The sequence below is a fragment of the Erpetoichthys calabaricus genome, chromosome 15 (assembly GCF_900747795.2).
Source record: "Erpetoichthys calabaricus chromosome 15, fErpCal1.3, whole genome shotgun sequence".
NCBI lineage: Eukaryota > Metazoa > Chordata > Cladistia > Polypteriformes > Polypteridae > Erpetoichthys > Erpetoichthys calabaricus.
Window position 1 is genome coordinate 65,950,132 of NC_041408.2, and position 23,243 is coordinate 65,973,374.

General features: G+C 37.0%; 1 protein-coding gene across 3 annotated transcripts in view; it reads left to right on the forward strand.

Moving 5' to 3' along the window:
* The window catches only part of slc35f3b (solute carrier family 35 member F3b), a 360,618-nt gene that overhangs the window by 333,746 nt on the left and 3,629 nt on the right, over nucleotides 1-23,243 (forward strand). For all 3 annotated transcript variants that reach the window (XM_028820728.2, XM_028820729.2, XM_028820730.2), the window contains 3 exons: nucleotides 9,811-9,936; nucleotides 21,107-21,299; nucleotides 23,012-23,101. In XM_028820728.2, coding sequence (XP_028676561.1) covers nucleotides 9,811-9,936; nucleotides 21,107-21,299; nucleotides 23,012-23,101 — 409 coding nt within the window. The remainder of the gene's footprint in view (nucleotides 1-9,810; nucleotides 9,937-21,106; nucleotides 21,300-23,011; nucleotides 23,102-23,243) is intronic.

The following is a 23,243-nucleotide window of genomic DNA, read 5'->3' on the forward strand; positions in this document are numbered from 1 at the left end:
CTGACATGACCTACCAACAGGGATTAAGTCACTTGGTGAGGAGAACACTCCAACAGAATAATACAGTAGAATAATATAGAATAAACTGGAATAGTTTATTTTTTGTCTTTAATTCAAAAGTAGGAAACTAAATAATGTACATTGTCAGATTTTATAATGGCCATAATGGTCATGACATCACACACCACACCTATGTGAAAGACAAATGACATAATGGCAAAGAATACTATGACTATGCCAATGAAACAACATACAGAAATCTAACCACATACCTTAATGGCAACATCCAGATTAAACCAAATAATAACAAAATAAATATCCCAAAATAACAGTATCCAAGATGATGAAAAATAATAAGCAATAGTAAATAACTTTCTCACAAGCAGTTATTACACATGGGACAAAAAGTACAAGACTCTTGACCATAAGTGTATTGCAGCTGTGAATAGTGGTGACCAGTCAACTCAGCGTTTTCAGTGTTACAGCAAGTCTGTCTTCTTGTATGGGGTATGTGACATTTTACAATAAGTTAAAGCAGAGTCTTATACCAGTTTCGGTGTATTGTTAGACTCAAGATATATGCTTGTTTATATTGCTTAGAAAAACAATTTGAGATACTGTATTTAGCATAATACTGTAGCAGCTACATAGACCATTAAAAGTCTTTTAGCCCGCGATTCAAAAAAAACTTTAATTTGCAGCAAAACTTAAGAGAAATGTAAGAATCAGGAAGACACACTGCTTTGTGACCTGTGAAATGTACGCCGGGAGAAAAAGATTTTTTGCCCAGCTATAATTTCTCATCTGCAACCTTGCTGACACAGGAACTGCAATTCTCATCAGGAAAAGGAGAGGGGAGGGTCTGGTGGGAGGACTCCTTCATCAGCACAAACAAAATTTAAATGTGAGCATTAAGGTGGGATCTCATCCAAGACCTCTGGCACAGCATTTTTTCCTTTCCACAACTATTTTGTCTGACAATTTCATTGTCTCACTGGATTAGGATTTTTGTCTAAGATAATGTATGTTTTTATATATGGATTTTATTTAGTTAAATTGCATTTCCAAAAGTCACTGTTCTTCCGTTTATTTACATGTAAACCCTTTTTCGTGATAAATGTATGGGTCCAAAAAGGTTGTACAGTTTTGCCTAAGGTTCTTTTCTTTCTAATCCCAAAAAAAACACTTTAAAAACTCCAAAAACTACTTTAAATGAGTTTAGTGGTTGCAAAATCACATGAGAAATGAATCTGAGCAACTATGCAAAATTGTATGTGAAGAAACATTCAACTCTCACACACATCAGTACATATTATATTTTGTGAGTTTATATTTTATATAAGCTACAGACCGAGATTCGGGCCATTGGACAAGGACAGTGACAACATGCTGCATGTCGATCAAGCATGACAATAAGCCGGAAATGAACTGATTATGTTTTTTTGTATTTTTGAAAAAGCCAACACTATTGACTACCTACACATCGTTATCTAATTTGTAATACCAATCAACACTGAGCATCATGATGTTTTTGCAGTGTGTCATGTGCACACATGATGAGAAAAATACTAAGATAATACCAAAATTTAAAAAAAATGCAAATTATGCAATAGAGATAAGTCACAATAAAACAGATTCCTGAGTCACTTTTGTTCAGAAACAGAACAACTGGGGATGATGATTTGTGAATACCGGTAAAAGTAATTAGTAACTTCTAACATTTATTGTAGGCAGAAATACAGTCAAGTCCACTTTATGATGAGGTTATTCTCCTTTTTGATGCCAATACAGGGACATGATTTGTATCAATTATAAAGCAACTTTGAGTCATCTTTGTAACCTTACTGAATACTGCTAGTACTGCTGTAATACGGAGCTCTGCAGGAAACATCTCTATCCTCCCCATTCCAGCCCCCCCACTGGTGATGCTTTCCATAGTCCATGAGCTATTAAACCTTAACACTTGAACAGAGAAAAGTACTTGGGGCTCTGAGTCAGATCTTTAGAACTGACAAAGATTTTGGTAAACTTGACTCATCAGAATTCTGTCACTGAAATAATAGATCACATTATTGAGGACATTATAGGAAATTAAGAAAATGTGTATTTAAAATGGAAAACTAAATGTAATTCTCCACACAGAGTGTTGATAAAATCAGGAACAAAAGAACAAATCACATACAGTATGGCTGTCCTGCTGACTTTTAAAAAAAATGGCCTGATGAGGTATCAGCACTTAGCTTTTGCCAAACATATGAGCCTAATGGATTAGTCTCTTTGCCTATGTAAAATGGCTAGCATTGTAGTGTTTTTGAAGCAGCTACATAAGGAATTCAGGTTACTCTACATTCCATGTCTAGTCTGTCTCATTTCATCAGTATTTTCTAACTCATTTTATTTAATTTTATTATTATTATTTATTATTTAATTTATTATTATTATTCCCATTGAGTGTAAAATATCTCTTGTCAAGAATTCCTGGCCAAGACAATGAATATACAATTTAATATCAAAAAGTAAATTTGGCAGTATTTTAGGTAAAAAGATCTGTAAATATTACAAATGTAGTTTTCAAATTTTAAAAATTAAATAAAACGTGTAGATTTATTAATTGTGGTACTGTGAGTTATTTATTGTAGGATAGTGTATCTTTTGCTGAAAAACTTACTTTTTTCCATTTTAAGCAGCTAACTGTGTCTGTTTCTATATGGTTCTTCATACATTGTACAGTGTGATGGATGGCCAGGGCATTTTCCCGGCCGGAACGCCTTTGTAAAAGAAAGACCGTTGGAGGCAGATATGCACAGGGCACTGCCTCCCCCAAAACAAAGAGTTCTGGGATTCTGGAACAAATTACCAAGACATGTAGTTGAAGCAGAACTCTTGTGAAACTTTAAGAATTACCTGGATGAGATGTTGGAACAACTTAGCTATTAGCTAAACAAAGGAGCTTGATGGACTGAATGGTCTTTTCTCATTTGTTAAATGTATGAAGTACTTATAGACAGACAGATTTATTTAATGACATAAAGAAATAACTAAGAGCTGCGTGATGTAAAACCACATTCATTTTTAAACCTGCTGCAGTGAGCAAAAGCTTATACAAAAGACACTAAAATATACAAAGAATACATTTCTTTGTGAAAAAGAACATTATTTTATGGAGGTGGCTGAGCAAAGACTCAACATAAGTATGTCTTTTAATTCATTCAACAGCATGGCTTTTGTAATTAATTATTTTTGACATTTGACTGATTTTAGGATCGTAAAATTGCTGTACCTCCTCCCAGCTATTGTTCAAATGAAATGAACAGCTGTTATTTTCTGAGAGATATGTTCTTCTGCAGTTAAAGCTGCCTGCACAATCTGACATTTCAAAAAAGTGGTTTCATGTTGCAAAGTTATCAGTCTTTTGTTTTTATAAAATATTCTGGGCAAAAGAAAAGAGGAAATTTGAATTAAAAAACGAATGCGTTAGCTGATGATCTTTAATGACAGCTGAATATGACATTAACAGGAGATCTGCTGAAAATCAGAAAACTTCTAATGGTAATTTGAGTAATTTTGATGAAATAATACTTTTTGCTGGGCTGAAAAATATAATATCGTGGCTGAAATCTATTTGAAAGCATCATATAACAAAACACAAGAACAACCATATTAAAGATATGAAAATAGGGCAAACAGACCTAAAATTCTTCCTATGGAAATTGTCAGAGCTACTTCTCAAAGTCTTTTGTCTTAGTATGATGTCTTCCTAAGCTTTTAATTTATAACGTATAACAGAGGCAGACTGTCACCCTCATCCCAAGTGCCCCATGACTGTATTTCAATCAAGTGGTTTGTGAAAATGAATAGATGAATGGTTATGGCTTGATCCGTAAAAGCAATAAATCTCCTGATTTAGTGTCTTCCGAAGAGAGGGAGTTCTTTAAGATTAAAAGGACGGCTAGGTTTAAATCACTTGAATAGTTACCACAAGGTCAGTGAGAGCTGGATGGTGGTGTTTATATATAACATGTAGGCTGGATAAGCAAGTTACAAAGACTAAGTTACACACGAATGATCAATTGATGAATGGACAGATGGATAAATGGCTGAAGAGGTGCATTTAGTCAGTTGTTAAGATTTCTTTTTGTGAAACCCAGTAAACATGAGAATATTTCACATATTTCAGTCTCAACCCAGTACCATTTTGACCTTCACTTTATCTGAAGAGATTCAAATATTTTCAACAATACACTTTACAATGCATTCATTCATTTCTTGCTTAAAGCTTTGAGAGGGCACAATTTAGAATCCATCCCTGGACAGAACATCAGTCTATCACACAGCATGTTCATGGACACCCCATTCTCACTCCCATAGAGTTACCAATTAGCTTTCAATGGGTACCTTTGAGGTGTGGAAGAAAACAGAGTACAGAAGGAAAGCACAAAGATAATAATGAAGCAGCCTATGGAGAGGAGATAGAGCCGTGTCAGGACAATAACCTCTCTCTGAACATCAACGAGACTAAGGAGATGATTATTGAGTTCAGGAAGCAGTAGCTAAATCACACCTCGTTGAGGTTGAGGCAGTGGAATGAGTCAACATTTTTAAATCCCTGGTGGTTACCGTCACCAATGATCTTAGGTGGATAGAACACACTACAGCGGTCACCAAAAAGGCCCATCAGTGACTTTACTTTCTCAGACACCTGAGAAAGGCTTGAATGTCTCCCAACAGCCATCATCAACTTTTAGAAATGTGCTTTGGACTCCATCATGACAGGCTGCATGGTGTACTGTTATGGCAGAAGTTCAGCTAGGGATCACAAGGCATTATAAAGGGTGGTGAAAACAGTGCAAACCATCACTGGCAAAGATATACCCTCTCTGCAGGACATATTTGCCAAGTACTGTCTGGGAAAGTCAAAATGAATCAAAAAGGACCCCGGTTCCTCTGCATGGACATTTTTCTTCCTCCTTCCATCAGGCAGGTACTATACAACTATTAACACCTGAACCAAGAGATTTAAGAACAGTTTCTACCGGCAGGTAATAAGGCTGCTTAGCTGTCATATGTGATAAACTGTCTGTAATCAACTGAGTGAGTTACTGTAAGTGCCACATCTTCTGTGATTCTTGTGTATGTAATGTTATGCCTAGTGTTATGCCGCATAATTACGCCGCTTTTTTAATGATTTTTAAGCACAGGGAAACAAATGAACATTTGACAAATCCGTAATTTAATAAACCACCAAGAAAAGTAACATTGCAACAATGCACACTACGAACCAACATACAATCATCGTTCAGTACGCACTGCCTGCTCATGTGCCCGCCCCCAACTCCTCACCTGAGTCGCTTTCGTCTGTGTACAGTCCACATGCACCTGTGAGTCACGTTGACTGTTCATTTTCCAAACACTGCCTCAGTCGCTTTTGTTTCTGCTACAGTCCACATGCACCTCTGAGCCACGTTGTCTTTTCATTGTTCTTTGTGGTTCCGGCTGCTTTTCTATATATAATCCACCAAGTCATCCGACCATGGTAGTAGCGAGGGGGGGTGTGTTCAAAGGGCAGGGACGTAATCGGTGCAAGCGTATGACCCGCACTTACTGGGAATTCCTCGTTCGTGGGGAACAATTGCAAGCCCCGGTCTCCAGCACGAATGGGGTTCAACGGCGCCGGGTAGACACACGTTGATCCATTCAGTGTAGCACACATGCAGTACCGGACATCCAAGGGCATCACAGACCTGTTAATGCTCAATCTCACATGGCTGAAAGCCACCTGTCCCTCTAAGAAGTTGGACGCTGACCGCTCTTGGGTCGTGTAACTATTTAGCAGGTGGGAGTCTCGTTCGTTTTCTGAATTAACCAGACAAATCGCTCCACCAACTAAGAACGGCCATGCACCACCACCCACAGAATTCAAGAAAGAGCTATCAATCTGTCAATCCTCTCCATGTCTGGGCCGGGTGAGGTTTCCTGTGTTGAGTCAAATTAAGCGAAAGGCTCCACACCGTCAATTCCTTTAAGTTTCAGCTTTGCAACCATACGCCCCCCCGGAACCCATTAACTTTGGTTACCTGGTTGGCCGCCCGGCGGGTCATGGGAATGACACTCTCGGATCGCCTGTCGGCATCGTTTATGGTCGGAACTATGACAGTCTGTGACCGTCTTCGAACCTCTGACTTTCGTTCTTGATTAATGAAAACATTCTTGGCAAATGCTTTCGCTCTCGCTCGAATTGTTGTCGGGCGTGTGCCATGGTCGGCTGCATAGTGAATTGTTGGCGAGCAAGGCTCTGTGTTGTCGGTGGGCGTGGCTCTGTGAGTTGTCATCGTATCCCATGGTCTTAGCGTTGGTGGGCGGGTCTCTGTGAGTTGGCGGGCGTGGCTATGCCGTGCGTATCCCAAGGTTGCCTTGCTTGTTCTGTCGGCTATGCCGTGTGTACCCCACGGTTGTCTTGCTTGTTCTGTCAGCTTAGTGAATTATATATATAGATATTAGGTTTAGGTTCAAGCTTTTTCTCTTCCTGTAATTTTATGTTGATAATTGTGTCTGCAAGGAACATTACACAAGTAAGAATTTCACTGTACATTGTACGTGTGACAGTAAAAAGACCTTGACCTTGACCAAATCAGTGGATAAACTAGGAATCAATCCCAGGACCATAGTGTTGTGTGGGAACAGCATTGACCACTACATCTATGCCACCCCATGGCTTTAGTAATAAGAGAAGGGAAGATTGGAGGTTGAAGGGTGATGCAGGTGCCTCAGTATGTTGCAGTCATGCTAGAAAAGACACCCACTCCTATTAAACAACTTTGAAAAACTAAAGGGAAGAAATCACATGAAAGTCTTAGTATTGGAGAAATATGCTTCAGTTAGTCCTTTTCACTTGATGAACGATATCATGACTTTTCATGTTTTAACCACAACAAACTTTAAATTCACATCTGTAACTGCCTGAAAAAATCAGGCAAAAATCTCTGCCACTCGATATCTTTAAATTGGTGTGACTTTATTGTAAAATCAAGACAGCCATGACAGTAAAGAGTGAGGTAATTGGGCAGCCATTCACAAGGGTAGATGTACGTTTAATTGTTTTTTCATGTTTTGAGAAGCAACTGGTGTTTTAATTGTATTTTCATTTATTTTTTATAGTGTTCCTTTTTGGTACTTATCCCTAAACATTTTGAATTTAGAATTGTGTTTTTGTTGACATTATTTTGATTTCAGGCAGAGCCTGCATGGACTCCATCTTCAAAACTGCAAAATCGTGGATTTAACCTTTCTCATTGTTTAATTAGACTAAATTTCTGTTATTTTTCAGTTTCTAGTACAATTAGAACACAATACAGACTCATTGGTTTGACATAGTCATAGCAGATTAGATTTTAATGATTTTTAACCAGAATTTGTTTGTGCTAAGAGAAAATCATGTTATGTCCCTACCACACTTATACTGTAGTATGGCAATCATCAGTCCATTAGAACATTAGAAACACTTTAAATGCAACCAGCCATTCAAACCTCACCAATCCTATCCACCTAATTTCTTGAAAATAATATCAATTTGAGATTTGAAGATCCCTAATGTCCTGCTCTCCACTACTCTACTTGGTAATTTATTGCATATGTCTGTGATTCCCTGTGTGAAGAAAACTTTTCTAAAATTTGTGTGAAATGTACCCCTAAAATGTTTTTAACTGTGTCCCTGTGTTCTTGTTGAACTCATTGTAATGTAACAGCCTGGATCCACTATACTCCTTTGACTTGTAATCTACAAATCGTGTGGTATAACCTAACATTCTGTTAGCCTTCTTAATGGCTTCTGTACACTGTCTGGATGTAGATAGTGATGAATTCACTACAACTCATCTGTCCTTCTCATAAGGCATAATTCAAGTTTCAGATCTCTTGTTTCTATTTCCTACATGTCATACTTTACATTTACTTACATTAAATGTCATCTGCCACAGCTAGCAGATGACATGGTGGGCCTTTCAATAATAATAAATAGTGGAACCACACCACAAAGCATATTAAGCAACATTGTGATTCAGAACAGTCTCACACATTTTCGAAGAAATATTCAAAGAGTTTCAGACTAAATGGTTACACAAGAAAATAAATAGCAAAGATGGGACTAAGTCCTACATAAACAAGTCTCATATATGTTTCAGGTCCTGAGCTTCAGGTTTCGAGTCGTCTTAAGTTATAATGGTTACATTCATGCCTGTCGTACCAAGTCATGGTTGAGAAGACATGAGTAAAACAGTGCTTACACTTTCACCACTATCTGCGATGAATTGAATTATAATAATGTCTGATGTACACAAACATATAAGATGAGGACAGACTTTCTCAGAGAGAACTGTCCTTAATAAGAAGTAACATTGATTGGTATATAAATATTTGGTTTACTTTAAAAAAAAGAAAAAACTATACTCTGTGATCTTTCATATTGTTGGATAATTTGTTATTGAAGTTTGATTACCTTATCGATTATAATATATGATTGTAAATTATTAATTTTTACCTCTTTTCACTTGTGGCAATCAGCTTTTGTTACCTGTCCTATTACACTTGCTGAACAGACAGGCCCTCTTCTAATGTTGCTTGATTATGTTTACCTCTGCTGTAAGTCACCTTGGATAAAAGTGTCTGCCAAGCACATAAATGTAAATGTAAAGTCATTGGTGTTTGTCCTATCAATATTCCAATTTCTTTTTAAGTGCACTGCATCTGAAACACACTGTATATAAAAGAAAATGCATTTTGAAAGGCTATACCACTTCCAAGTAATGTAGCTGCATAATCTACTCTTATTTTAAAATGACTTCTTCACATGTACACAATGGGTGACTCAGCTGAGCACGGGAGAGCTTGAATCAGCTTAGAGAGAAGCAGCACGAAATGGGATCAGTGGAACTGTGGTGTTGACAAGAGGTCGAGGAGACAGGCTGGTACATTAGTTGGAACAATAAAACATCAATTACTTTATTTGGGGCCAACTTTCTAGCAAGCATAACTGTCCTGATAAATTTTAAAATGACAAATAAGTTTTAAGATCTTGTTGTCGTACCAATCTTGCAGATGGACATTTCCGTTCTTTGCAGTGTATTTTGCAGTAAATTGAGAATTGGCAAAACTGATCATCTTCAAAATCAATCCCTCCATTGGATTTGCGCTCCAACATGCTGAGTAATCCTAATGACTTATGCAGCCATGGAGCATGAAAAGTGTATTAATGGAATATAAATTAAAGGAATGTAAATTGAAATATAACAATTGAGGAAATAGGTCATTTATCTTAAGGTTAAGTTATAAGTCATCACTAAGCAAGTCACTAAAATTGAGACTCAAGTCGCCCACCTCTGGTAAATAGTAACAAAAAGAAAAATATCCAAATTAGATCTCGAAGCTGGTCTGGGATCAAAATTCTAACTCTCTCTTTTATATCGATTCTGTTGAGGCACAATGTATAACACATGTATAACACATTGTTCCTGAACAGAATTGATATAGAAGAGAGTTAGAATTTTTAATAATAAGAACTGTTTTCAAAACTAAAAGGCCTTCATGGACAGGATGCTAATTTATTACAGGGCACCAATCAATAGTTTGCCTTTGGAGGAAGATGGAGGCCTCAAAAGGGAGACACAGCATCCAGGACTTTGCAATTTTATACATTGTGCCATTATGTAAATGTATATATTTATGAAAAACAATGATCTGTTTTAGAAATATATTAGGAAGTATTACTAAACTTTAAAAAATCCTGAATTGCAGCTTTCTCTTTTTTCCTCTCTTCAGATTGTTGCTGCTATACTAGCCATTGCAGGAATTGTGATGATGACTTATGCGGATGGATTTCATAGCCATTCGGTTATTGGCATTGCTCTAGTTGTGGCTTCAGCATCAATGTCGGCTTTATATAAGGTGAGTAAAATGACTTTTAATCCATTTACTGTATAATTAAAATGAAGCAGGTGGTTTTCGGAGAGTGTTTATGATGGTGGAGGGGAGAGAGAGAGAGAGAGAGGTTGGGGGCATGCGCTTATTACAGTACATTGCTGCACCTACCACACAGCAAACCACCCAGTTTGAGATCTGAGTGCAGCTGTGCGACTGATGAGACACAGACTTAATGTAATTGGCCCAATAGTTTGGGTTTGTGACCTGCCTGTGATTTAACAAGAGAAGGCACAAAGCATCTTTGGAAACTGCACTGTACTGTGATGCTTTTGGAATATGTTCATTTTGAATGGCAGTATAAAAATAAATGTTTTATTACTGATAGGGGAAGCTGTTGAGCTGTGTCCAGAGCAAGAATGAGATTCCAGGAAGTCAAAGCATCACATATAAAAATTTCCTTTTTTTAACCTTTCCTGTGGTGGCCCAGTGGCGCAGTGGTAGCGCTGCTGCCTCGCAGTTAGGAGACCCGGGTTCGCTTCCCGGGTCCTCCCTGCGTGGAGTTTGCATATTCTTCCCGTGTCTGCGTGAGTTTCCTCCGGGTGCTCCGGTTTCCTCCCACAGTCCAAAGACACGCAGGTTAGGTGCATTGATGATTCTAAATTGGCCCTAGTGTATGCTTGGTGTGTGTGTATGTGTGCGTGCCCTGAGGTGGGCTGGCGCCCTGCCCGAGGTTTGTTTCCTGCCTTGCACCCTGTGTTGGCTGGAATTGGCTCCAGCAGACCCCTGTGACCCTGTAGTTAGGATATAGTGGGTTGGATAATGGATGGATAGATACCTTCCCTGTCTATTTTATGGTATGGCTAAAACACTCCTTAATTTCATACAAATCACTTTTCTGTTTCTCCATTGCCCTTGCCTATCTTCCTCCCACCAGTCAGATTCCTACCAACTTCTCCTGTTCATCCATCCATCCATCCATTTTCCAACCTGCTGAATCCGAACACAGGGTCACGGGGGTCTTCTGGAGCCAATCCCAGCCAACACAGGGCACAAGGCAGGAACCAATCCCGGGCAGGGTGCCAACCCACGGCGGGACACACACAAACACACCCACTCACCAAGCACAAACTAGGGACAATTTAGAATCGCCAATCCACCTAACCTGCATGTCTTTGGACTGTGGGAGGAAACCAGAGCTCCCGGAGGAAACCCACGCAGACACGGGGAGAACATGCAAACTCCACGCAGGGAGGACCCAGGAAGCGAACCCAGGTCTCCTAACTGCGAGACAGCAGCGCTACCACTGCGCCACCGTGCCGCCCCTCCTGTTCATTAAAAATGTTAATATATATATAAATGACAAGGTGGTTAAGTTTTCAGATGATACCAAGCTAGGTGGATTGGCAGATAATACAGAATCCATTGAAACATTATAGAGGGTCCTGAAAAGCATAAAAACCTGGACAGATTTGTGGCAGTTGAAATTTAATGTGAGTAAATGTGAAGTAATACACGTAGGAAGCAAACATGTTAGGTCTGAATACACAATGGCATGTCTGAAAATTGAAAGTACACCTTATGAAAAGGATTTAGAAGTCATAATGAACTCGACACTATCAGCTTCCAAGACAGTGCTCAGAAGTCATTAAAAGGCTAACAGAATGTTAAGTTATATAGCATGATGTGTGGAGTACAAGTCAAAGGAGGTTATGCTCAAGCTTTAAAACGCACTAGTGAGGCCTCATCTAGAGTACTACAGTATGTGCAGTTTTGGTCAATGTGGCTACAAAAAGGACATAGCAGCACTGGAAAACATTTAGAGAAGAGCGACTGGGCTGATTCCAGGACCGCAGGGGATGAGTTATGAGGAAAGATTAAAAAAGCTGATCCTTTTCAGTTTAAGCAAAAGGAGATCATGAGCTGACATAATTGAAGTGTATAAAATTATAGAAGGAATTAGTCCAGTGGATAGAGACTGTTACTTTAAAATGAGTTCATCGAGAACACAAGGACACAGTTGGAAACTTGTTAAGGGTAAATGTTGCACAAAAATTATGAAGTTTCTCTTCACACAGAGAACCACAGACACATGCAGTAAGTTACCAAGTAGTGTGGTAGACAGTAAGACTTTAGGGACTTTCAAAACTCGACTTGATGTAATTTTAGAAGAATTAAGTAGATAGGACTGGCGAGCTTTGTTGGGCTAAATGACCTGTTTTTGTCTAGATTGTTCATAATGTTCTAATGTCCATGAAAACATTTCATGTTACTTGTCTTACATAATCCACATATCAGATCGTCCAGTCATATGCTCTCTACACCCCAAACACATGCATTTTTACTAAAGTATTATTAAATAAAACACCTCCACAGAATTCTCTTGTGAACAAAAATAGAATGCACCTAGATGCAAATGAACAGATTTCTTCCAGACTTTATCAGGTTTTCCTTCAAGATTCCTCTGAATTTTTCTGCATTCATTTTAGCCTCTACATTCAGAAAGCCTACCAGGCCCTGCTGCAGAGAAGTAGCTGTATAGCATGACGTAGCCATTGTGCTTCATGGTGGAGATTCTATGTTTTTGGTAAAGTGCAGTGTAACAAGGCATTTAGTCTGATAGCCTAAAAGCTCAATTCTGGTCTCATTACACCATGAATCCGTTTTCCACCTGAATTCAGAGTTTCTCACCTGCCTTCTAACAAACTCTAGCCAGGATGTCATGTGTGTGTTTTTTTTGCAGTGGCTTTATTTTTTGGCACTCTCCAATAAAGCTACAACAAGTGAAACACTAGGGCTACAAGTACTGTCTGACAGTCTTTCCAGCCTTAACTACTGTAGCTTGTAACTCCTGTAAAGTTGTCACTGGTCTCTTAGTGGCCTCTGTCATTAGTATTCTTCTTGCACGATCACTCGATTTTTGCGGACTGCCTGCCCTAGGCACATTTAAACCTGTGCCATACTCATTCCATTTCTTAATTATTGATTTAATTGGACTCCAAGGGATATGAAGTGATTTGAATATTTCTTTTATCCATCCTGACTTGTACTTTTCAGTCACCTTTTCACCAAGTTGCTTGGAGTGTTCTTTTGTAATCATTGTGTATCATTAGACTGTGATACTGACTCACCACAAGTTGGACCTTTCACGCAAGGTACATTTAGACTAGAGACAATTGAAACCTCAAGACAGGAAAACCAATTGGCTGCACTAGTGAGGAATTAAGTTTATTATATTAAAGGAGATGAACACTTACATGAAAAAAATATTTTGTGTTTTATACTTGTAATTAATTTAGACCAGTTTACAGAGATCTGTTTTCACTTCAGCATTAAAGACTCTTTCTCTGTTGATCACTGAAAAAATAAAAGCAAATTAAATCAGCTGTGATTCAATGTTGTATAACAATAAAATGGGAAAACTTACAAGAGGGTGAACACTTTTTATAGGTACCACGTCATAGTAAAAATATTATAGCAAGTTATAGTCCCTAATATTGCATTAAAATATTAATTTAATGTAGTTCTGTCCATAAATTGTAGTAATAAAGAAACCTTATCTATAACTGTCTCATTGGTTATACTCCTGAAATGACGTAATTCAATAAAATGAAGGTAGGTGTTTTGTTTTTAATGTGTGTCTATGTTAAAATATATAATATCACAGACAAGTCCAGCAGGAAGCGCAAACTGTTAAGGAGGGTAACATTTTGATAATGCAAATATTGATCTTCTAACAATGAAAAACAAATCATAATAACAATGGGATTAATAGATAAGTCATGCGACAAATTCACATTTGCAGGTGAAGATTTTAAATTACTTTTTACAGTAGACATGATAGGAGATATCAACATGGTTGTCATGGTGACATAACACATAAATCTGTATTGGCTTGATTCTGTGACACAGAAAATCTAAAACCTAATGTAATATATAATTACTTAACATCCTTTAGCACATTTAAAATCAGGCATTTATTAAAGGCAATTTATAAATTAGTTTCTAAATTCACTCCACAATTAATTAAAATTTTGAAAATAGATCTATCTTAAATCTGTTGCCAAAATGCCTTATCTGATATCCCACAATTATTATTGCAAACCCAAAACAAAGGAGGCATATGTTTTTTTATAATCACCATAGCAATTTGCTTACTTTTCTATACATTCTTGTATAAGGATAACAGTGCTGAAATCCAAGTTGTCAGATGTGTGCTGACCAGGTGTGCTCACGGAAGAACGAAAATAAGCACAGCACAGTCCCTCAGCACCAGCTTTCCTGTCGAGCTGCTATACTGCAGAATAGCACACTGCATCTAAAAAACAGCTGGCAGAACAAAACCAGATTCGCATGCAGATCAGGTCAAGGCTTTGACTTTGAAACTGGCAAGGTAAAATAAAAACCTGCTTATTTTTAAGAAGTGCATAATCTGAAACAATGATCAAAAACAAGCTAAAGGTTCATGCAAGTCTTGGCAGAGTAAGTCAGACACCAAATGTAAAAAGATAAATCCCAAAACAGAGGACCAGACACAAAGGCAAAAGGTGAAAGCACTGGGTATCAGAACAAAAACAAAACACAACACCAAATGTGTTATCAATAAAAAAAAGTGAGGTAAAAAAGAAACAAACATTGAGACTACCAAAGTACCCAAGTTGAACTCTAGATGATTACTGCCTCACAGGTAAACTAATACAATACTCAAGTAAAGCTAACCATTGCACAACAACAGTTAAATAAATGTGGTGCCAGACACAAACAGTAGACAGAGGAAACATCAGAACACCAAAATGATTGTAATGAGAACAGGTCATTTAGCACATTGAGCTCATCCATCCTATTCACCTACATTGTCTAAAGTAACGTCAGGTTGAGTTTTGACGATCCCTAAAGCCCTACTCTCCACCACACTATTTGGTCATTTATTCCATGTGTCTAAGGGTCTTTCTAACATTTATACAAAATCAACCCTAACAAATTTCCATGCATGTCCCTGTGTTTTTGTTGCAGAGTTTATTTTTAAGCACTACCTGGGATCCATTGTACTAATTCCTTCAGTAATTTTAAACACTTTGATCATATTTACTAATCACCATTGTCATGAAGCAATAAGGCAACTCCTTTGCCTTTTGTCCTCCATGGAGCATCATTGTGCTCCAGGACATTTTTGGAAAAATAAATACATTTTATAAAGATTCTAAGCTTGCCCTTGTTGTTAGTGGCCATTTTCAAAGTTTTTGGGACTTTTTGCTTGGCTCATCTCAAAATTTATACCAAATGTGCTTGGGAGTTGGTCAGTGATTACTGCGATTTTTATGTGGATTTTTTCACCTCTTTGCTCTGTATTTCAATTATTCTTAGATTTGTCATTGGGTCTTTGCATTCAGTATTGCCTTTTTTGAAGCTTTTGCCTTCTGTGCCTTTGTGGTCCTTGCAGCTTATTTTTGGCTCTATAGAGCTTTTGAATAATAAATCTTTTATTTTATAAAGATTCTACACAGCACTCCATGTTGCAAGCCAGGTTTTTTTTGCCAGGATTTTCACCTCTAGTGGAAATTGTTAAAACTGTTCAGAACTTACTGTATGTTTTTTGGAACTCTCGAGTTTCATGACACCATGAAAATGAATCACCCACAAAAAAAGGAACATGCATTGGGAATAAAGTAAACAATTAGCAAAAGTAGCACTTAACATAAACAAATAAGTCAAAAATTAACAAAAAGGACATGAACCAAAGATCTGAACCCCAGCCAGGGGAGGAACTCTCGCTAAAACACAGCAGTTTTATGCTTAAATTGAAAACGTTTTGGCTCCTTCAATCTCGCCTCACTGCTCATACTTCTTAGTCCCAGAATCAGCCTTGTCAGTCTAGTCTGGACTTTCTCTAGTGCTGCAATGATTTTTTTGTAAGCAGTACTGCAGGTGAAGAAACAATATGTATTTCACACATCATGATATATAACTTAAAATCTTATTAGCCTTCTGGATAATTTCTGTACTCTTTGGATGTAGATAGTGATGAGTCCACTATGACTCCTAGGTCCTTCTCATAAGGTGTAATTTCATGTTTCCAATGTTCCATTGTGTATTCAAATCTAACATTGTTAGTTTCTACATGTAATGAGAAGTTAAGTAAAATGACACCTTTTTTATTGGCTAACTAGAAATATTACAATATGCAAGCTTTCAAGGCAACTCAGGCCCCTTCTTCAGGCAAGACATCTTTGGATGAAATAAACACTACGATTATTAGATTCATAGATTGAAATGCAGCAATTTACAGTACACCATTGACCACTGTATTCTATTAAATAGGCTTGAAAATCAGTTTAATCTTTCAGTAGAACCAATGTACTTTATATTTATCAAATACTAGGGGGCTCCACTCCCTGCTTGCTTCACTCACCCACCCCCGGGTTTGTTTTACTAGATATACAATTTAAAGAGATTGTTGTTTTCATGGGAATTGTTACATATGCGTTATTTTCACTTTTACCTTAAAACCTTTGTAAAATAATACTGTACTTGTCCTTTATTTCCGGCCCCGGGTGTGGTTAAATCTTTCTCGCAGGAAGTATAACGCTGCTCGTGTTGTACATTTCATTATTTACAGAAATGTGATGACATTACCCTGTCATTAAGTTGTGAAGTTAGCTATGGTATCCCTCAGAGATTAGCATATGGACTGTTACTCTTTCCCTTTACATGTTGCCACTGGGAGATATCACTGGAAAATATTAATATTCTACTCTAGCTGTATGCAGAAGATACTTGGCTGTACCTTTCCTTCAAACCAAATTATAATTCTCCTTTAGTTTCTTTAATTAATTGTGCTAATGAGTTGAATATTGAATGAACAATAAATCATCAATACAAAGATGTTATTAATGGGTGGGAATGATACAGACAGAAACAAGGTCTGTTACTTTCCTAACCTTAAGTTTACTGAATCAGCACTTAATGCACTTTTTATTTTTTGACACTAGTCCATTTTTTACAGCAAAGCAACAGCTATCTAAAATCTATTTATTCTAGCCTAATCGTTTGGCTTCTGACATTGTTTTTTACCTTGGCAGAATATTAGACTGACAAATGTTTTGAAACTGTATAATAACCTCAGGGCAATTAGTTCTTTACATTTTTTAACAACAAGACAGTTGAAGACTGGGGCTGGGGTGCTGTTAAACTGCATCTTAAGAAGCCAGGCTGACATGCTGTCTGGTGTAAAGGCACATTGAAGAGAAGCAGATGCCAAAATAAAGAGCGTGAGAGACAGACAGAGAGGCAAATGTCTGTTTTTTCATAATCTTTTGTTTAAATTAACTAACAGTAGTGTCCTGGTATTTGTCCAGAGTGTGTAAGGAACTTACAGGAAGATACCTTATACAATGATCTACTTTCTTGAACAACTGTTTAAATCATTTTAATTAACATCTGTCAAGCAGGCAGACACCCTATGTCTTAACCTGGCAAAAATCTACCTGCCAATACCAGTAATCTCGGTTTCAAATTAACCTAATGTGAGGACATAGTGTGAACATATACTGTAAGAGTATCTTCTAAAAAGCAGGCATTACAACAACAACAACAACATTTATTTATGTAGCATATTTTCATACAAACAATGTAGCTCAAAGTGCTTTACAAGATCTCAAAGAGAAAATTACAAGAAAAGAAAAACAGAAAAGATTAGGCAATAATATTAAAAATAAGTAACAAAGAAAAAACAAATAAATCTATGCAATCTTAAAAATCAGATGAATATCAAATAGAAGTGTAGTGTCCTTATGTACAATATTTAGTTAGCCAATAAAAGGTGTCATTTCGCCCTACTTTTTCTTGTATCAATCTATGGCTAATACGGTACAACACTCTACTGCTATCAATATCATGATGTAAGTCTCTAAAGATTCTGTAAATAAGTCCTATGAATAAAAACAAACAAACAAACAAAAAACCTTCAGTTAAATTAACATTTCTAGCTTCAATCAGGGCTGATCTGACCCAAAGTTAGACTGCTGATTTTTTTTCTTTGCAATTTGATGTACTTGCTGTACATACATTTTAATTTTGCAAGTAATGTTAAACTCCCACATTATTAAATACTTTAAATGGCTTTTATATACCTCATGTTTTTTTAATATTGAATATGAATTACCTGACGTTAAATTAAACTGTACAATTAGAAGTGGGAGTAAGTAATGACACAAAAGATTTTTATTCTTTATGATATGCACGTCAGGAGAGATGGAATGCGGAGGAACATTTATTATTGTAAAATATGATTGTTTCCACCAAAACAATTTCTTAAAGCATCTGCTGCATGTTGATGCAGTAGAATATCCAGCATATCAACTGTTATATAATTAAATTTCCATGTAAAAATAATCTTTGGTAGTGGTTAAGCCAGGATTTATTTTCAAATATATAACATAATCCAAACCATTTCTAACTGGTTGTAATATAAATGAAATCTTTTGCTTGATCAAATTAATCTTATTTATAATTACCTGCCATTGACACACAGAGCATGGTGGCACAGTGGTAGCACTTCTGCCCCGCAATGCAGAGCTGGGGTTTGCTTCCCATGTACTTCCATGTGTGTCTATGTGGGTTCCATTCTCCCCTTTATACTCTTTATTACACAGACCTTAACAGAATACCTCACATTCTATCCATAACCTTTATATATGTTTATTCTTACCAGCCTGGTCATTGTAGTTCAATATGTCTCTTTTTCTTTTACTTCTATAAACTCAGGCAATTAGACAGAGCACCAGAACAATGAGGAGAGAACATTACACCTTTATTTATGTATTACATATAATATGGCCAAAATACAAGCAGAGTACAAAAGTGAGTGTTGACAAATTAATATTAATACAAACTGAGTAATAATCAGCCAGTCTTGCTTAGACTATCAGGTGGCTCTCTGTCTTAGTATGGACCACATGGTCTGTCTGCATAAAGCAGCTGAAATGGCCTCTCCTCAGAATGAAAACTGCAGAGACACTTGACCTTTCTCTCAGCCCTTAATTTGAATGCATCCTGTCATGCTTGATACAAATCTCAGTCAGGCTGACTCAGCTCCCATACCAGTCCAGTTGTGACTTCTTTTGTCCTTTCATCTCAGCCACTTGTATTTCCTCAGTCAGTTACAAGAAAATCCATGCAAAGCCTCCAGTCCCCTAGTCCAGCACTGAACAGAGCTTATTATCTGATCTAGTGGGGTTGCAAAGGTACTCCGGCAATATCTGGTTATATAGCTTCCTTACCTTACCTAAATAAGATATTATTAGACATTAACTTTCCTGCATGTTTAAACATTTTAAAATATTAAATTATTAGACCAATAATAATATTGGTCAACATACATCAACCAATATGATATCCACTATATTCACAAAGTACAAAGGCATGCAGATTAGCTGAATTGGTTTTGCTAAATTTGCCCATGTTTGTTCACATAATGAAGGGCTGGCTCCGTATTCATGGGTTGCTCTTGCCTTGCACTAGTTGCTGGTTGGGATAGGCTCCATCTGCCCTACGACCCTGCCCTGGACAAGTGGGTTAGGAAAACAGATAGATGGATGGATGACACACAGAGGCTTCTGGACACAGGGTCACTCTTTTCACTGTTTCTTCATAATAAATGCTTGAGAGTTTTTAAATCATTGGTCCATCTATTAATTTTCAAACATGCTTCTATCCAGTTTAGGGTTATGGAAGCAAAACCCTATCCTGACACTATCACCACAATGCAGAAGCCAGTCATGACAGTCTGTCACAAGGCATATTTAGACACACACACACACTCAAAATAAGAACTTGGGAACCTTTACATGTTTTGAAAACTTTAGCAGGAGCCGAATAGAAAATATTCAGTGTGATGAGTTGAACCACCATTCCTGTTATACAGAATGTTTCCATAATTTTATGTGATTGTTACCAACATGCAAGTAAGAATTTCACTGTACTCTTTATAATGACCCTATTAACCTATTAAAATGACCTTTTAACTGTTTGTATTGATTATTAAAGTACCAAGTCTCACTCTACTAGCTGTTCAAACATTACCACTTTTGTTATTGCTTAAGTCATTATTGTGCATGGCAGTCAGGGAGAAGAGTACTGCAGTACATATCTCAGTAGGGATACGCTTTCCTGGGCAGGATGCTATATTGTCAGGAGTTCAGCTGGGAGTCAACGCTGGCTATGTTGTCCCAGACTGGTAATGGGCAGGTGCCATACCTTGCTTCCGTAACTTAAAGGTTCTGATGATACTTCTGAAGAGTGGAGTCCATGTGGGAATATGAGTGACCCAGAAGAGCTTTTGAGTAAGATGGAACAGTACTGGAAGATTACCTGGAACTAGTGCCTTCAAATCTTCAATCAGGTTAGCTTATAGTTGGAATCACAGCTGAGGCAAGAGCTTGCCTGGTGAGGAAGTAGGGGAAGTCGGTATTATTTTGGTAGTGGAAGGTAGGAACAAAAATACTGAGGGTAGGAATTTATAGGAAGGTTCTGAAAAGCATAGTTTTGATAATTATGTATTTTGTTTTAGTATTCATTGATCCGTTAATTTTTCCTGCCTTGTAATTATTATTTATTATTTGTATTAAACCACACTTTTGATCAAAAAATTATCTGCACTAGTGTCTATTCTGTATACAACACTGAACACTCTGATAGCATATTTCTCTACTTTTACCACCATTTTACAAAACTGATGACAAATTTGTAGTCATGCAACTTTGGAAGAAATAATAAGATGCTTTCATCAGTATGTGTCAGGTTCTACTGGTGGACAGAACAAGCTTCACCTGCTTTATTTAAATGTGAAATATTCCTTTAAATCTAAATCTAATGCACTATTGGGCAGATCTGATCATAATCTGTTCCATAATACACCCACCTACAAAACTGTTATTAGATGACAGCAGCTCTTTTATCATTGGCCAAGTCATACGTTTTGCGTTTGTTGGAGAGGAGGGGGAGTTTGTGGTTTGTTATATTTAATGTTTTCTTCTGTAAAGTCTTAATTTCCATTTGGGAAAAATACAAATCTATCTATCTATCTATCTATCTATCTATCTATCTATCTATCTATCTATCTATCTATCTATCTATCTATCTATCTATCTATCTATCTATCTATCTAATTTAAACTTTTAACGCCTGTGTGTTTTTGCAGGTTTTGTTTAAACTCATACTGGGCAGTGCCAAGTTTGGCGAAGCAGCACTTTTTCTTTCTCTCCTTGGAGGCGTCAACTTTGTTTTTATCAGCTTTGTCCCAGTTATATTGTACTTCACCAAACTGGAATACTTTGGCCCCTTTGATGCTATCCCCTGGGGAAATCTCTGTGGAGTTTCTATTTTGCTACTTAGTAAGTAAACTGTCTACTATCTGTCTTAAGAAAAATAATTTGCTTAAGGGTTATTAACAAGACTTCACTATGCCTCTACACGTCAATGTCACAATACAAGTCAATGCCACATTACACGACAGCTCCTGATCTTTTAGCTTCAGTATGTCAAATGAGATGACTGTATATCTCTGGGTATGTCAAATTAGTTAATTGCATAACAATTTTCTAGCACAGTTTTACATTTTTTAATTATTGTGAGCTCACCCATTTTATTTGATTTCATATCTTTATTAATAGAATTGCAGGGGAAACAACAAATCAGGGCCAACCAGTACCAGGCTACTAATGGTTATTGTAGGTTTGGATATCTCAGTTTAAGTTCAATAAGATCTTCATCTTTCATTGTCATGCTTATTCTTACCTCTCTCAGAAAAGGAGCTTGACCTGCCTGCATCCTAGGTCATTTGATTTTGCGTAGTGATGGAGGGATGACATTTATAGATGGACTCAGCGGATGAGCCAGGGTTTCAGACATTTTGATTCCTTGCTAACTGAGAAGAGACAGAGACACATTAGACATGCTCCACAACTCATAGTGTCATCTTATATTGTATATAAATGGTTTACCAGCAAATTCATGGTCACATTCATGACATTATTTACCAGATTTATTCTAGTACCTGGTGTTGAGACTGTAACGGATTTGGTTATATGTTGCAGGCCATTACATCATACACCTGTATTTAATATCTCTAGCACTGCTTTGTCCTTCAATGAAATCCTTAAGGTGACACCTCCTGAACCTCTGCAACCAGAAGAACGTAGGAATCTAGACAAAATAAATATTTAAAGATTTTAGATTATTTAATAAAGCAAAAAAAATAAAATGCAAAGACAAAGGATTAAATACAAAATATAAGTAATAAAAATAATAATATTCATACACCAGTTTGGCAATGATGACACAGTTTCAGACCTTTCTGTCTTCAAGATGATTTGAATATCTTTTTAAAATTCATTCTGCTTATATCCTCATACTTCCCTACTTCTTTCCCTCCCTGGACTTTCCCTTCAAGGTCAGTGCCATAATTCTTTTAAAATGAACAATTTAATTTCATGTTTAACAACCCATAACACATAATCAGAATATTCATGGACATTACTGGCCTTGGATTTGAACTCAAGGCACTGATTCCCTGAGGCAGGAACCCTAACTACTGTGTCATCTTGTTACTTAATCGTGAAAAGGTGAGTATGGAAGGACAGCTACTCTGATACAGTATAAATCTACACTGACTTACTTCTTTCCCATACAGTGTATGTCTAGACACACACACATGAATGAATGACTGAAAGATGTATAGTTTTAATGATAAATGCAAAATAATTAGGCTGTGAACTACTATCCCATCCAAGAAGTGTTCTTGCTTAGTTACTATTGTTGCTATTACAGGTCTTAACCTTTCATCAGCCTTGGATATGATGTTGGTGTTTTTATGTATTGTATTTAAATAGCAAATGTGATTGTTTGTCCATAACTAAGGTTCTTATCTACAAGTTGTAACCTTTTCTGTGGGCTGGCCTGCCACTCGGTACCACTACATTGGTTAATGTGTTGTGTAAGCAATGTTGTTAAAACACATACTAGTCCCCTGTCTTTCTGACCATGAATTCAGCTCAGTCCTCATTTATAATATATGTATATGGTATGTTTTATTGATGTCTTTCAGCTTTTAACATCCTAGTAAATTTTGGCATTGCAATCACATACCCCACCTTGATTTCTCTTGGAATTATGCTAAGTGTTCCTGCAAATGCTGGTAAGAATCCTGTTAACCCCTTATGCATGGAGAGAACAGTTTTGTGGCATACTTAATGCAATATTTTCCATCAGTGTCATTAAAAGGTTAATGGAATATGAACATAGCAATCCCTACACTTGGACAAACATACCAGGCAAAC